The 13523-nt window shown below is 37.8% G+C and overlaps 1 protein-coding gene across 6 annotated transcripts in view; it reads right to left on the bottom strand.

The window, feature by feature from the left end:
• AKAP9 (A-kinase anchoring protein 9) overlaps window positions 1–7776 on the bottom strand; it is a 78734-nt gene extending 70958 nt beyond the window's left edge. For 4 of the 6 annotated variants that reach the window (XM_061350120.1, XM_061350116.1, XM_061350119.1 and 1 more), the window contains exons 1-3: window positions 7632–7776; window positions 652–705; window positions 84–254 (exon numbers count right to left, since the gene is read on the bottom strand). In XM_061350120.1, the coding sequence (XP_061206104.1) occupies window positions 84–254; window positions 652–687 (207 nt within the window). In that variant the 5' untranslated portion in view covers window positions 688–705; window positions 7632–7776. The remainder of the gene's footprint in view (window positions 1–83; window positions 255–651; window positions 706–7631) is intronic. The other 2 variants (XM_061350118.1, XM_061350121.1) reach the window with 2 other exon arrangements.
• Between the last annotated feature and the right edge of the window lie 5747 nt (window positions 7777–13523).

A 13523-nucleotide genomic window follows, 5' to 3' on the forward strand; every position in this document is an offset into this window, starting at 1 on the left:
TAAGTGTGAACTCTTTCAGGTGATGTTTTGCATTTTTACATGTAACCGAGTAGCAAGTAGAAAGCAACATAAGGTAATTATACCTGTTGCAATCCTTCTGTACCATATGCTGCCCTCATTTCTTCTAGCTCTTTGCTTAGCTCTTCAATCTCTTGTTGTTTCCCAGCCAATTCATTCTCCATCACCTCTAGCTGCGTGTGAGAGTGCTGCATTCCATGCTCAGAACAGATCTCTCCAACTCCAAAGTCTTCTTCCTAAATCAATCCAAGTTCCTTAACACGCCATTTTTTATGCTTTATCACAGTAAGTAAACTCAAATGTCAAATTCAGTATCAAATGCCACCTTAGAACATTAACATACAATACAGCATCACAGACCTTATTGCCATGGTAACCTCCTTTGTTAGTATAATTCACACCTTGAAAGCACTGACATAAAGTGTTTCTGCAAGCTGTTTCATAATCTTAGCCTTAACAGAAGTAATAAATTGTTTTGCATTTCAAGTTTAACAATACACGCTATTAATATATAGCAAACTGCAGATGCATAGCACAGCATGGAAAATAAAGTATTAGCAACACAGTTTTTGCTTAAAACAAAGGTTTTTAGTATTCATCATCAGCATTACGATTCAATTTGCAGTACTGTACCCTGATTAAGTCTGCAGGTAAAGCTGTTCTTGTCATAAAACTGCAACCATTTACCTGTGTAAAGACAATTTCTAAATACATTATTATCTGAAATAAAGCTTGATTTCTATTTTCCATTCCTTTGAATCTTATACGGTGATTTATGCAGACTCACTGTAATTTTATGCTACAAAGATTTATTCAATTTGAAATACAGAATAGCTTTATATACTGTAAATTGCATCAAAGTAAGCATAGGTAACAGGTAAAACACCCCAAACTGCAAAAATACTAAGAACAAAAACCATATTACCAATTCAAACATCTAGATTAAACACAGGTTTTCAGATTTAAAGCTCAATGCAAAGCTTTATACTTAAAATTATTAAAATGCAGTATTATTGCATCTTAAATTGTTTACTATTTCTATATATTATTAAACATATTTATGCTTCTGAAAGATATTTATACACCTCAAGATTTGCTCTGAAAGTCACCAATCTCTCAATAGTGGATGAACGACAGTACCATAGACTCTTACATTCAATGTGAAGGAATTTATTAAAAATTGAAAAAGAACAGAAATTATATATTCAATATAAGACATTTGAAAAGAATCCTCTTTCACTCACCTAGCATTGCAACCCGTTCAGTTCCTGTAAGAATTTTGTTTCTATAGATTGCACAAACAAATAGGTATCAATCTCCAAAAGTACACGCCAAAGTAGCAATTACAGCTTAAAAATCACAAAAATCCAAATCAAATGAAAATAATATGCTGTGTACTTGTGAGTAACCACAAGACAGGCAGGCATGATTTTAAAACAGCAGACCAATGTTTAAAAATGAAAAAGCAAGAACAGCTGTATTTACCCTCAGAGCTCTTTATTACATCAGAGCCTGAAAGAAAAAAAATGGTACTAGAGATGGAAAGGCATCATAGCATTTCAGACCCAAACATTATGTTTGCATCAAAATAAGAAGCTATACTGCTCAGGTATCTGCCATAGTCCAGATCAGGGCTCACTTACAAAGGACTAACATGCCTGACCAAATCAATAACTACACTGTCGTAAATGGGATCAATATAGTCATTGAGTTTGTATTAAGAGACTGAATAAACCTGCATTAGACAAGAATTTGCAGAGCTGACACGATGCCCTTTCAATTCCTGACTTCCTCAGTAAAAAGGAAAACACCACAGACAGATTAATACCTTATTTTAGAAAGAATTGAAAAAAAAATTGCAGCAAAAAGCAGGCTGCTGATAGAGGCACAGCACTTCACTTGTGTATAGCCAGATGTTCACCCCACATTCAGGCATACAAGTTTCTACACAGTGCCTGGCATCAATGTCTTTATTCAAATTTTGGTGCATGTCCCAGACTAATAACACAATTAAATTAAAAGAAACTCTATTATAAAATAGTTCTTTTCCTTTTAACTCCCATTTTACTTAGGCTTAACTGATTAAGATGTAGTGTATAATTCTTGTCATCTACCCCAGTGGACATGCTCCTCTCTTCCTGTGAATGATTTCTGTGTGCAACAATCAGACTCTTAGATGCCCTACAACAAGAGGTACTAGGAAAGACATAAAAGCCTTATCTCATTAGATGTTCCAGACTTCTCAGCAGCTGAAATTTCCACAAAAGACCTTTCATTTATAAAAGGGATTTTGCATTCAAGAAAACTGTCTGGAACTTCATAAATGCCACCTTATTTCACAGGAGCTCTTAGACATCACAGAAAGAGAACCACAGTAACACGGTAGTCCATGCTATTTCTCATCTAATACTTTCTCCTTTCAAATGCCTTATGCCTCCTGGTACAGTACAAGTTGAAACATGGCAAGACAATAAACTGCACTCTAATCTACAGATAAAGCAGTCAGACCACTGCAGCAAGGTGCTGTGCTGAAGGGAGCCTCACGAGGACCCTCACAACTACTGGCATGACAAAAATTCTGCTGTGTCAGAGCAGACAAAGAGTTGGGGCTGAGTTATTAGCTCCAAAACATCTTAGTTTAAAATTAATTGTTCACTTATCTGCAATATTGTGTTACTAGATATCTAGACAAGGCCCACTGGACATCTGCGTTTTGTCTCATGGTTCCAGAGGTTAACCATACAGAGATCTTCTGCAAGCCTGTAAGTACTATTGATGTAGATTCTTATAGTTTCTTTTAAAACTTTGCAATTTACCTTTAACGCTGAAATCTCCTTACGCCTTAATGGCTTTTGATGTGCTTAGTTACACTCCCCAGCAAATAATTAAACATTTAAAAAACAATCAAACTGCATAGCATTTTAAGGTAATGGAAGCAAAGAATAACATGAGCTCTGGATACAATTGTGTAAAGAAACCAAAGAGTAATAAAAAGCTATACTTAACAAGAAATTAGATATACATTAGCAACTTCTTTAGTGAATAAAATACATGAAAGTTATGGAAGTCCTTCAAAGAACATTCTGTCTGACTTTTCTTCCTTGCTTGTACTTTCAAAGTAATTCACAGAGATATCAATTACTAATACAAAGCAAAAAATAATTTGTGGTCTATTAGCTAAAAATAAAGGTATAATTTATATTGCATCAGTAAATACATATGTTTAAGATAAATGAATCTTCCAGAGAAGCATAATGAAAACCAACTTCCATCACTGAATTAAGGCAGCAATTCATGACAATTGCCACCAGAGGTCAGGATGAAATTTATGAAACCACTATTCCTTTTAATGTTCCTTGACGTTGGAAGACATGAAACTGTACCTCAGAAATATCAGTACTAATATATGATGTGTAACTACTTATAACATTAATGCCAATACTACAGAGATTTTCCTTTCTAAATAGAAAATTCATGCTCTCATAAATCTACCGTTCAAACACCGATTTAAAAATTGCTTTGATTTGGTAGGAGAAACACACAGCAGTATCTGGAATAGACTAATAATTTTACCTTCTGTTTTGTGCCATGTCATTGTCATCCCCCCCTTTTATTCCTTCACAAAAATTAATACTTAGACCGCCAACACCACTTGTCAATGTTCTTAGTATCTCCTCAATTTTCTAGTTATGTCACAACAGACTATATGAAACTTAGGTAAAATTAACAATTAGGACAACTTGGGAAAATGAGTTTCAGTTCTGTTTGGTGGGTTTTGTTTGTTTTGGTTTTGCTGGGGTATGTGATTTAGGGGTTTTTTTTTGCATTTGCTTTGTTTTGGGGTGTTGTTTTTTGGGGGGGTTTTGGGGGGGAAGAAAGGGCAGTGCAATCCATAAATTAAAACCACTTTCAGTATGTGATGAAAGTAATTACAGTCATGTAACTAAAATTAGTAACTTCTGAAGGATAACAACTGATGTCTTTTTAAAATATTCTGGCTTAGTATTTTTTTCTGTATATTAATAGCACACAAGAGAAGATTTCTTTACATAGTGGTTAAGGTTCAGGTATAGAATTTCATTAACGTTTAAAAAAATCCCCTTTTTTGTAGACTTCATATTGACTATCTTTTCAGAAGTACATTTTGCAAGCTGATAAGAGAGTCAGTAAGAGAAAAACAAACAAACAAAAGAATCAGGTGGAACAGTTTTTCAGTTACACTGTAAAATTGAGGCATATGGAAAATGGGCAATTTTACCTTACACAGTTATAAAAAAAAACATAAAAATTCTAACTGTTGGAAAAAGCCTAACTTCGCTTAGTTCTGAATTTAGACCACAACCTTAAATAGCTAGTCATAACTACATTTAAGTCTATGTGGCCTATGTTTCTATGAATATGTTGTTTCTTAGTATTTCAAAAAGGAGGGCATGTATCTGAAAAAAGTAAGCTCAAGATTTCATACAACTTTGTAATTGTGTTATTACAGAAAAAAATTTATTCTCGACTTCTTCAACTAAAAAAAGGCTTCAGAACACTTTATCTACAGGATGGTCATTAATGTAAGTATAGCTTTTAGTAATAAAAGTATCGTTACAACTACCATGAAACGTATTGAAAATTCAGTTCCTAAAATATATGCATTCCTAAGCAGGTTGTTTCCTCACTGCAGATGCCAATCAATTGTAATGAACTGGAATGGAGAAGAGCTCATTAAGGACAGCAACTCTCACCACCTGAATCTGTTCTTCAATAGATCTAGTATCATGTGTTACTATTCACAAGTTTTGTGTTGCCTACTCATGTCTTAGAAAATAACTCCCAGGGAGGTAAAAAGTCTTTCTGAAGGAATGAGAATAAAGAAGCACCTAGAAATGCATCTCTCATTGCATTTTGGAGGAAATCTGCAACTTTTTAAAAGGCACATTCAGAAGGCAATCTGGCTGTAATTCTACTGGTTTTAGTATCTGAAAAATTGATCCCTAATATACTCTGTAGACACCTACAGAAATCTTTGAAGAATAAAGCAACCTAAAGTTAAGTGTTTAGATGTGAAAATTCATTTTAAAATGAGAACTTTTAATCTGACTGATACTAACACCAAAACACTCAAAATCATAATATATCTACAATTCCTATGAAGCACTGTCCATCTTTTCTGTATTGTGTCTCCTTGTGCAAAGTTGTGTTTCTTGAACTTCTGTGATCAGTCTCTAACACTGCTTCCTACAACCTCAGAAGTGGTCAAAATTTCTTAGTCATATTTCATTTCACACACATATATATATATAAAAAATACCTCTCACTTATAAAAATACATGAACATCAATGCCATTGTCAACTGTTTTCAGAGGTTCATTCTTTACATACTGTACATTCCATTTAATAGTAATAGCATTGTGATGCATAGTCTGAAAAGGTGCAGTAAGGTCATAACACTTGTTCAAAAGTGTATTTGCTACACTCTCAATGGCAAACTGTGTGCACATATTGCCTTATCATCTTACCATATATTAAGCTAACTCAGATTCTTTTTGTTCTTTGCTACTTCAACTCTTTGGACAAAATAATCCATATTTTACCTATGAAAAATATTAAGTCTTTAAACATACCCCCACCCCGGTAGTTTACTTCAACACCCTGCAACCACCCCTCCATAAAAATCTTTTTTCTTTCTTTCATTTTCAGCATTCCCCAGCAGCTGGACTGGAATCTGACTCCAAAAGTGCTGGTCTCAGTTGTCTGTTTTTTTTTTTCCTTTGGGTTAATTTGCCACAAAACCATATGCCATAAGATGGATCACAACTGACCAGATCATATGGGTCAGTATTCTGTATTTGAAAGCAGCCAATAATGAATGTGAGGGAATGTTTTGTTGTATTCGCAAATGCTTTTTTCTCCTCAACATACCTGAAGAAAGTGACACTGGTTAAAAACAAGGATGGGAAAAAATGGGAAAGAGTCAAACTGGGGAAGAGAGGGGCAGGAAAAAGAATTCAACTAAAAAGGCTGAGACAAAACCTATGGAGGAAACTGTAACTGGGATTTGATAACAGAGGTTGGAAAGAAAAACTAATGCTTTCATCTAGGACAAGTTGAGCTGATCATTAGGAGGATCCCAACATAAGAAGAGAGAATAAAGAAGTTTTCAAGGGAGAAAGAAAACAATAAAAAGAAGAAAGAAGGAAAAACACTTGGATGAAGTTGGAAAGGCTGGTAAAGTCTTCAGAATGAGGAAAAGGAAGATTAGAAACAGGCTGAAAAAGCCTGTAAGACTGAGCTAAGAAATAAAGCACAGGGAAAAAAGGGAATGGGCAAGAGAAGCTGAAAAGACTGACAGGAGCTACTGCAGAGAATGGAAAAATTTACAAAAACCTAGCGGGTAGAAAACAGACACAGAGTTGGTCAAGCGAATAGGCTGGAAGAAGGGGCAAGTGGAGACAGAGCATTTAAGTTGGGAGAGAAATGTTCCAGTTTTCAGGGCATGTCTAGACTGCCCACTGTGATAATCATTTTACTTTTGCACCATGTAGTGCATTAGGTTGGGGACACATTGCCTAGTGTGTATACGCCCTCAGTTTTCACATTAGGCAGCCATAATACTAGTATGGAAGCGTGTAGTCACCTTCTCTTACAAAAAGCTAAATCAAGACAGGAACAAAGCATGCTACACCAAATTTACTTCAGCAACTGAGACATATTTGGTTACTTCATCCCCTCTTGTCAAGTTTTAAGATTTTCGTGTGTGTTTTACAGAAAAATTTAGCACAGAGATCTGCAAAACAAACCCAGACTGACTACATAAAGCGACTGGTTCAGCCATAAAAATTAATTTTTAAACTAGAACAATATTCACTATGTTCAGATATTCCATGGCTATTTCATGTTCTTTACCCACATTTTTGCATGAGATAGTTTACTGTTTATTATAATAAACAGTTTTATTTGGCAAGACTGAAGTCCCATATATGCTATGACCTTTTGACATGACAGAGATGAGTAGTGGATGCTAATATGAGGTGTGGTGACCCTGTCTGCCAAGTCAGTTCCCCACGCTGCCCCCAGTCACTCCCTCACCAGCAAGATGGAGGAGAAACTCAGAAGGGCAAAAGCAAGAAAAGGTCACAGGTCAAGATAAAGAGAGCTTAACAAATGAAGGAAAACAATACAAAACCCCCAAATAACAAGGGATCCAAAGGCAATCCCTCACCACCTTGCACCAGCAGACTGATGCCCAGCCAGTTACTGAGCAGCAGCTGCTTTGGAACTCATCAAAAGACAATCAACTTCTTAAATAGTTTCCCACAGAAAAATAGTAGAAATTATGCACAGCCACAACTCCTATAGCAACACAAAGCATTAATACAACCGTAATGATGACATCATTACAACAACAGTTCATTATCTACTGCATCGTTGATTATAGTAGCCATCCCATGATGTAGTTGACATAGTGGTTGCTTTAATGGTACATTAATCAGACCAGTAATGACATGCAACAGCTTTGTCTATAGCGCATCTGCTCTTTCTTTCCTTTTTATTTGTAGGAAACAACGCACAGCATTGCAGTAAACATGTAAAAGAAGTTAGGAAAAGCATTACATCAGTCTTACCTCAGAACTGTAATCTTCTACTGTGGTGGAAATTTCACTTTCTGGCTAAAATAAAATATTAAAATATTTACAATGATTGCACACTAAAAATATTATACATTTTTCATCTGTTTCTGAGAATTCAGGCAATACTTGAAAATATTAAGATACACATGAATTTGATTAGTGCATATGAATGTATATACATATATTTATATATATATAAAAGTATCTAGTGAAGGCCACCTTCCCTTACTTCCAATGCCAGCTTTAAAAAAAGAAAAAGTTACTCTGCTGTTCAACTATGATCATAGAAACATTACCCGAGAGAGTCTTCTACTGAAAATAAAACCTACAGATACAAAAGAGTATTTTGGAAATGTAACTTATAATTTATTTGGTTTGGGGTTTTTTTGGTTTTGTTAAGAAATTAGTAGTACCAAGAAAAGGACTTTTCTGATAGATCAGTTTTACCTGATGAAGGACTTTGCTGGCTTAAGAACATGATTATATATAGGATGTCGTTTTCACACATGCAAAACTTCTGATATTGACTAGAATTTGAAAATAAATACTCATACTCTCCTGCAGCTTCCACGGAAAACAAGGAAAGTAAAAGTGATTAGGATGAACAAGGACAAAGACTCAAATCTTGTGATCTAATGAATTAGAGCAATTAAAGGTACAAAGCCTTAACAAACTAAGCATAAATATGCCATGGAAGATGCTTGAATTAAATATAGAGTATCTTATGGACAACATAAAATGCACTGGGATTGAGAATCAAAAGGTTAGTAGGAAAATACACAAAATATTCAAATTATCTATGTAAGGCTCACCATCAAGGAATAAATAAGTATGTTTTTGAACTCTAAAAGTGTAATTTTGAGTTAAAACTACTTTAACAAAAATGAAGTGTACATAATAGGGCTTTCTCAAATTTCATTTAACATATTAGCCAGCCTCACACTGAATCAGTCTCCGTTTTGCACTGAATTCTGTCAGGCTTACTTTCAGAGGAACATAATAGATTTTGCATCAGTATACATAAGCAGAATTTGGCACTGTCAACTGTGTTTTGTATTTTGATTTTTTAAAGAAATCTGCCATTTAGACCTACTGGTGATCTGCTTTTTTTATAACCCCGTCATCACTGATTCTACATATTCTGAATCCAATATATAGCTTCACAATGTAATTAACCTTAAAAAAAAAAAAAGGCGTATTATGTAAAGAGTGCACAAAACTAACTTAGAATGTGGAAGCTAAAATTCATACAGTGCATATGACTAAAAAGGTCCACCCTTAAAATAAGACACAAACCTACAGACTGATAAAAGTGTTTCTGCTATGGAATGCACAATTAAAAAATATTTATTTTACACAAATATATTTTTATTCAGATTTTGTATACTTATATTTGTGTATATATGCATATACACACAAACACACCCAAATTAAACATTTTTTTTTGTACTTATGTCCTTGGTCTAGGACAAAGTCCTCTGGAAAGAATAAAATCAGGAAACCCACATTATTATATTCCTAATACAGATAAAAAGATGTATTTCTGTATCATCCTAGATTTTTTCATAGTTTGTTCCAATTCAGAAGACTTCATAAAGATTAGAAGTATTCCTATAGAAGCTCAGAAGAATTCCTATAAATTTATGTATTTAATTACATACAATGACTTGAAGTTTTTTATATACTCCATGAAATACAGGCACTTCTCCAACATGCAAAAAAGGGTAAGAAATCTGATGTCGTACATAGATCTTCCTTGCAATGTTTTTTAATTTTATAAGAAACATGATAAATTAATGCTTTCTACAAGCATTAATTCTAATGCATTCTAATGTTTTCTACTAGATAAATGAATGTATCTAGTATGTATCTAAACCTGCTAGGTTTATCCCAGGATAAACTAAACCTAGCAGATAACAATAGTAAAAGACAAAGAACTTGCAGATTGAAGCTTAGGTTATAGTGAGAAAATATGAAGTCTCTAAGAAAGGTGATAACTGAAAATAATTATTTTTTTTACTGGTAATTTTGCCACATGTAAGATTTCTTTTTATTAATTTACGATATTGGGGTATTTCTGAATATCAAAGTAAAAAAATCCCACTCAAATAATTAAAAAAAAATTATCAAAATCTATAGTGCTTCATCAGTTTAGGTGTGCAATATCTGTTAGCAGCATAAATAATCTTTTAAAAATATCTCCTTCAACTCTATATCTAGAGAGTTTTCTGGCTGTTAAGACCTAGCATTTTAGCCAAGGGATTTACTGAAGTTAAGTAGAGAAAGATGGCTGAATAAACTCAAGTTAAATGGCTCTGTCTTCTGTGCTATGGCATTTATCCATACCCTACTAAAAATCACTTTAGAAGACTTAAAGCCTATGAGCTCACACATTAGATTCCAACACTGTCCTGGTTTCAGCTGTAACAGGTTGCTTTTTTTCTTCTCCCTCGTAGCTGGTGCAGGGCTGTTTTGGCTTCAGTCTGAGAACAATGCTGATAACACACTGGTGTTTTGGTTGTTGCTAAGTAGAGCTTACTCTGATCAAGGACTTTTCAGTCTCCCATGCTCTGCCAGTGAGGAGGCACAAGAAGCAGGAGGAAGCAGAGACAGGACACTTGACCCAAATTAGCCAAAGGGGTATTCCATAAGACAGCAAGTCATGCCCAGTGTATAAACTGGGGAGAGTCATGTAGGAGGAACTGATCCCTGCTCGGGTTGGGCTGGGTATCGTTTAGCAGGTGGTGAACAATTGTACAATGCATCACTTGTGTTTACTGTTTTCATTTTCCCCTTCTAGTTTTATATTCTCTCCCCTTCTTATTTCCCTTATTATTATTATAGGTGGCAGTAGTAGCAGTTTTGTATTGTACTGTAGTTACTGGACTGTTCTTATCTCAACCCATGGCAGTTGCATTATTTCAATTCTCCTCCCCATCCCTCCAGAAGCAGGGGGGGAAGAAGGGGGAAAGTGAGTGAGCTGCATGATTCTGAGCTACCAGCTGGGCTTCAGAGACATCAATTTGATTGATGGACCACTCGGTGAATAAAGAACTGGCTGGATGGACACACACAAAGAGTTGTGGTCAATGGCTCAATGTCCAGCTGTAGACCAGTAACAAGTGGTGTCCCTCAGGGATTGGTGTTGGGACCAGTCTTGTTTAACATCTTCGTCGTTGACATGGACAGTGGGATTGAGTGCACCCTCAGCATGTTTGCCAATGACACCAAGCTGTGTGGTTCGGTTGATACGCTGGAGGGAAGGGATGCCATCCAGAGGGACCTTGACACGCTTGTGAGGTGGGCTGATGCCAACATCATGAAGTTTAATAACCATGACAAGTGCAAGGTCCTACACCTGGGTCGGAGCAGTCCCAGACAACAGCTACAGGCTGGACGGAGAAGAGATTCAGAGCAGCCCTGGGGAAAAGGACTTGGGGGTGCTGGTCAATGAGTAAATGAACATGAGCCGGCTTCAATGTGTGCTTGCAGCCCAGAAAGCCAACGGTATCCTGGGCTGCATCAAAAGGAGCGTGACCAGCAGGTCGAAGGAGGTGATCCTGCCCATTTATTCTGCTCTCGTGAGACCTCACTTGGAGTATTGTGTGCAGTTCTGGTGTCCTCAACATAAGAAGGACATGGATCTGTTGGATCAAGTCCAGAGGAGGGCCACGAGAATAATCAGGGGAGTGGAGCACCTCCCATATGAAGATCGGCTGAGAAAGTTGGGGCTGTTCAGCCTGGAGAAGGCTGCGTGGAGACCTCATAGCAGCCTTCCAGTAGCTGAAGGGGGCCTATAGGGATGCTGGGGAGGGACTCTTCATTAGGGACTGTAGCGATAGGACAAGGGGTAATGGGTTCAAACTTAAACAGGGGAAGTTTAGATTGGATATAAGGAGGAAATTCTTTCCTGTTAGGGTAGTGAGGCACTGGAATAGGTTGTCCAGGGAGGTTGTGAATGCTTCATCCCTGGCAGTGTTCAAGGCCAGGTTGGATGAGGCCTTGGGTAATATGGTTTAGAGTGAGGTGTCCCTGCCCATGGCAGGGGGTTGGAACTTGATGATCTTAAGGTCCTTTCCAACCCTAACTATTCTATGATTCTATGATTCAACCACAACAGTCCTTTGCAGCGCCCATAGTGGGGCACAAAGGGTTGAGATAACAACAGATCTGACCAGAGTGTGTCTAATCGTATTTGTGATAAGCATTCACTGTTTTGAATTAATAGTCACTCGTCACAATGCTGATTTGCTTTCAGAGTTGTTGCACCTGGTCTCAGAGTTTCTTTATGTCACACCTTACTTGCAGCCAATATTCGCTGGTTTAGTTTATCAGCTTTGATGCCTGAGCTAAGTTTCTCATTTCTTTGCACTTTATGATAATGGCTTGTCTCTTTCACGGACACCCCCTTGTCGTGGGGAAAGAGCTTGCGTGCCCTTGTGAAGTTGGGAGTTATGCTGGTGGTGGCTTATGCTTCCGGTAGGGTCTCCCATGCCAGTCAGCTCTCAAATGAAGGGTCAGACAAAGTGTGTCCATGGGCAGGATGGGCTCACTAGCCTTCAGGCAACCAACCTAGGAGAAGGACAACTCCAACTTCAAACCCGGGCAGATGGAGCTCGTGTAGCCCTGTAAGGCCATCCATCTAAGAGAAGGATACTCTAATTAAACCTACGACCTGAGGACTTTGCTGTCACCGTCCAAGCTTGCTAGGCCCTGGCAGATAAACCTCAGGTGTAAAGGGTGAGGCCAGTTCTGCGCACGCTGTGCCTCACCTAAAATAAATCCACTGCGCAGGCCCGAAGGGTTTACCCACACTTGCAAAGCCCTGCAGCGACAGGCGAGGGACGAAACGGCAGGTGATAAGGTGCACTGGAAGTCGCAGACCCAACCCTGCATGCAGGCGGTTCAGGACATTGGTCGCCCAAGTCTGACCCAGGAGATGACAGTCTTGTTCGGCAGCATCCTGAATGACCAAGCAGCCTTTTTCAAGGACAGCACTGCTTGCTCCATATGGAGAGAGGCCTAGAAAAGGTGGCCTAACCAAAGCTCATCTCCCCCTCCACCTGGTTGGCTAGCTGCGGCCAACGGCCATCTTCTATTGCAGTCAATTAAAAACAAAGAGACAAAGGCATACACCTGCCTCCAAAGGTGTGTCCAGATTGACACCTGCATGTTGGAACATCAGAACCATGCTTGATACAGTGAACAGTGGGCGTCCTGAGCGCCGTTCTGCGCTAACTGCCCATGAATTGTCACGTCTTAACATCGATATCGCTGCACTCAGTGAAGTTCGTCTTCATGAGGAAGGTAGCCTCAAAGAACATGGTGCTGGCTATACACTGTACTGGTCAGGCAAACCCAAAACTGAAAGTCATCTTTCTGGAGTCGGCTTCATGATTAAAAACTCCATAGCCTCCAAACTTGAAAATCTGCCGATAGGTCATTCCGACCGTATTATCTCCTTACGTCTTCCACTGCACAATAAGCAACACGTTGTTCTTTTCAGCATATATGCTCCAACTCTGCAAGCTGACCCTGCAGAAAAAGAAAAATTCTACTCCGACCTGTGTCACCTCACTCAGAAAGTTCCTATAGAAGATAAGATCATAATCCTTGGTGACTTCAACGCCCGAGTAGGTAAGAACTTTGAAGCCTGGAAAGGAGTACTAGGCAAGCACGGTGTTGGCAACTGCAATGATAACGGTTGTCTCTTACTAGAGTTCTGTGCAGAGCAACAGCTTACCATCACCAACACTATCTTCCAGCAGAAAGACAGCTGGAAGACAACCTGGATGCATCCACGATCTAAACATTGGCACCTTATTGATTATGTTTTAGTGCGCCAGAGAAATATTCGTGATGTCTGCCAGACCAGAGTGATGTCTA

The sequence above is a fragment of the Neopsephotus bourkii genome, unplaced genomic scaffold (genome assembly GCF_033783945.1).
Source record: "Neopsephotus bourkii isolate Nb327-2 ecotype Australia unplaced genomic scaffold, CSIRO-AGI_Nbou_v1 NB_479, whole genome shotgun sequence".
Classification (NCBI taxonomy): Eukaryota; Metazoa; Chordata; class Aves; order Psittaciformes; family Psittacidae; genus Neopsephotus; species Neopsephotus bourkii.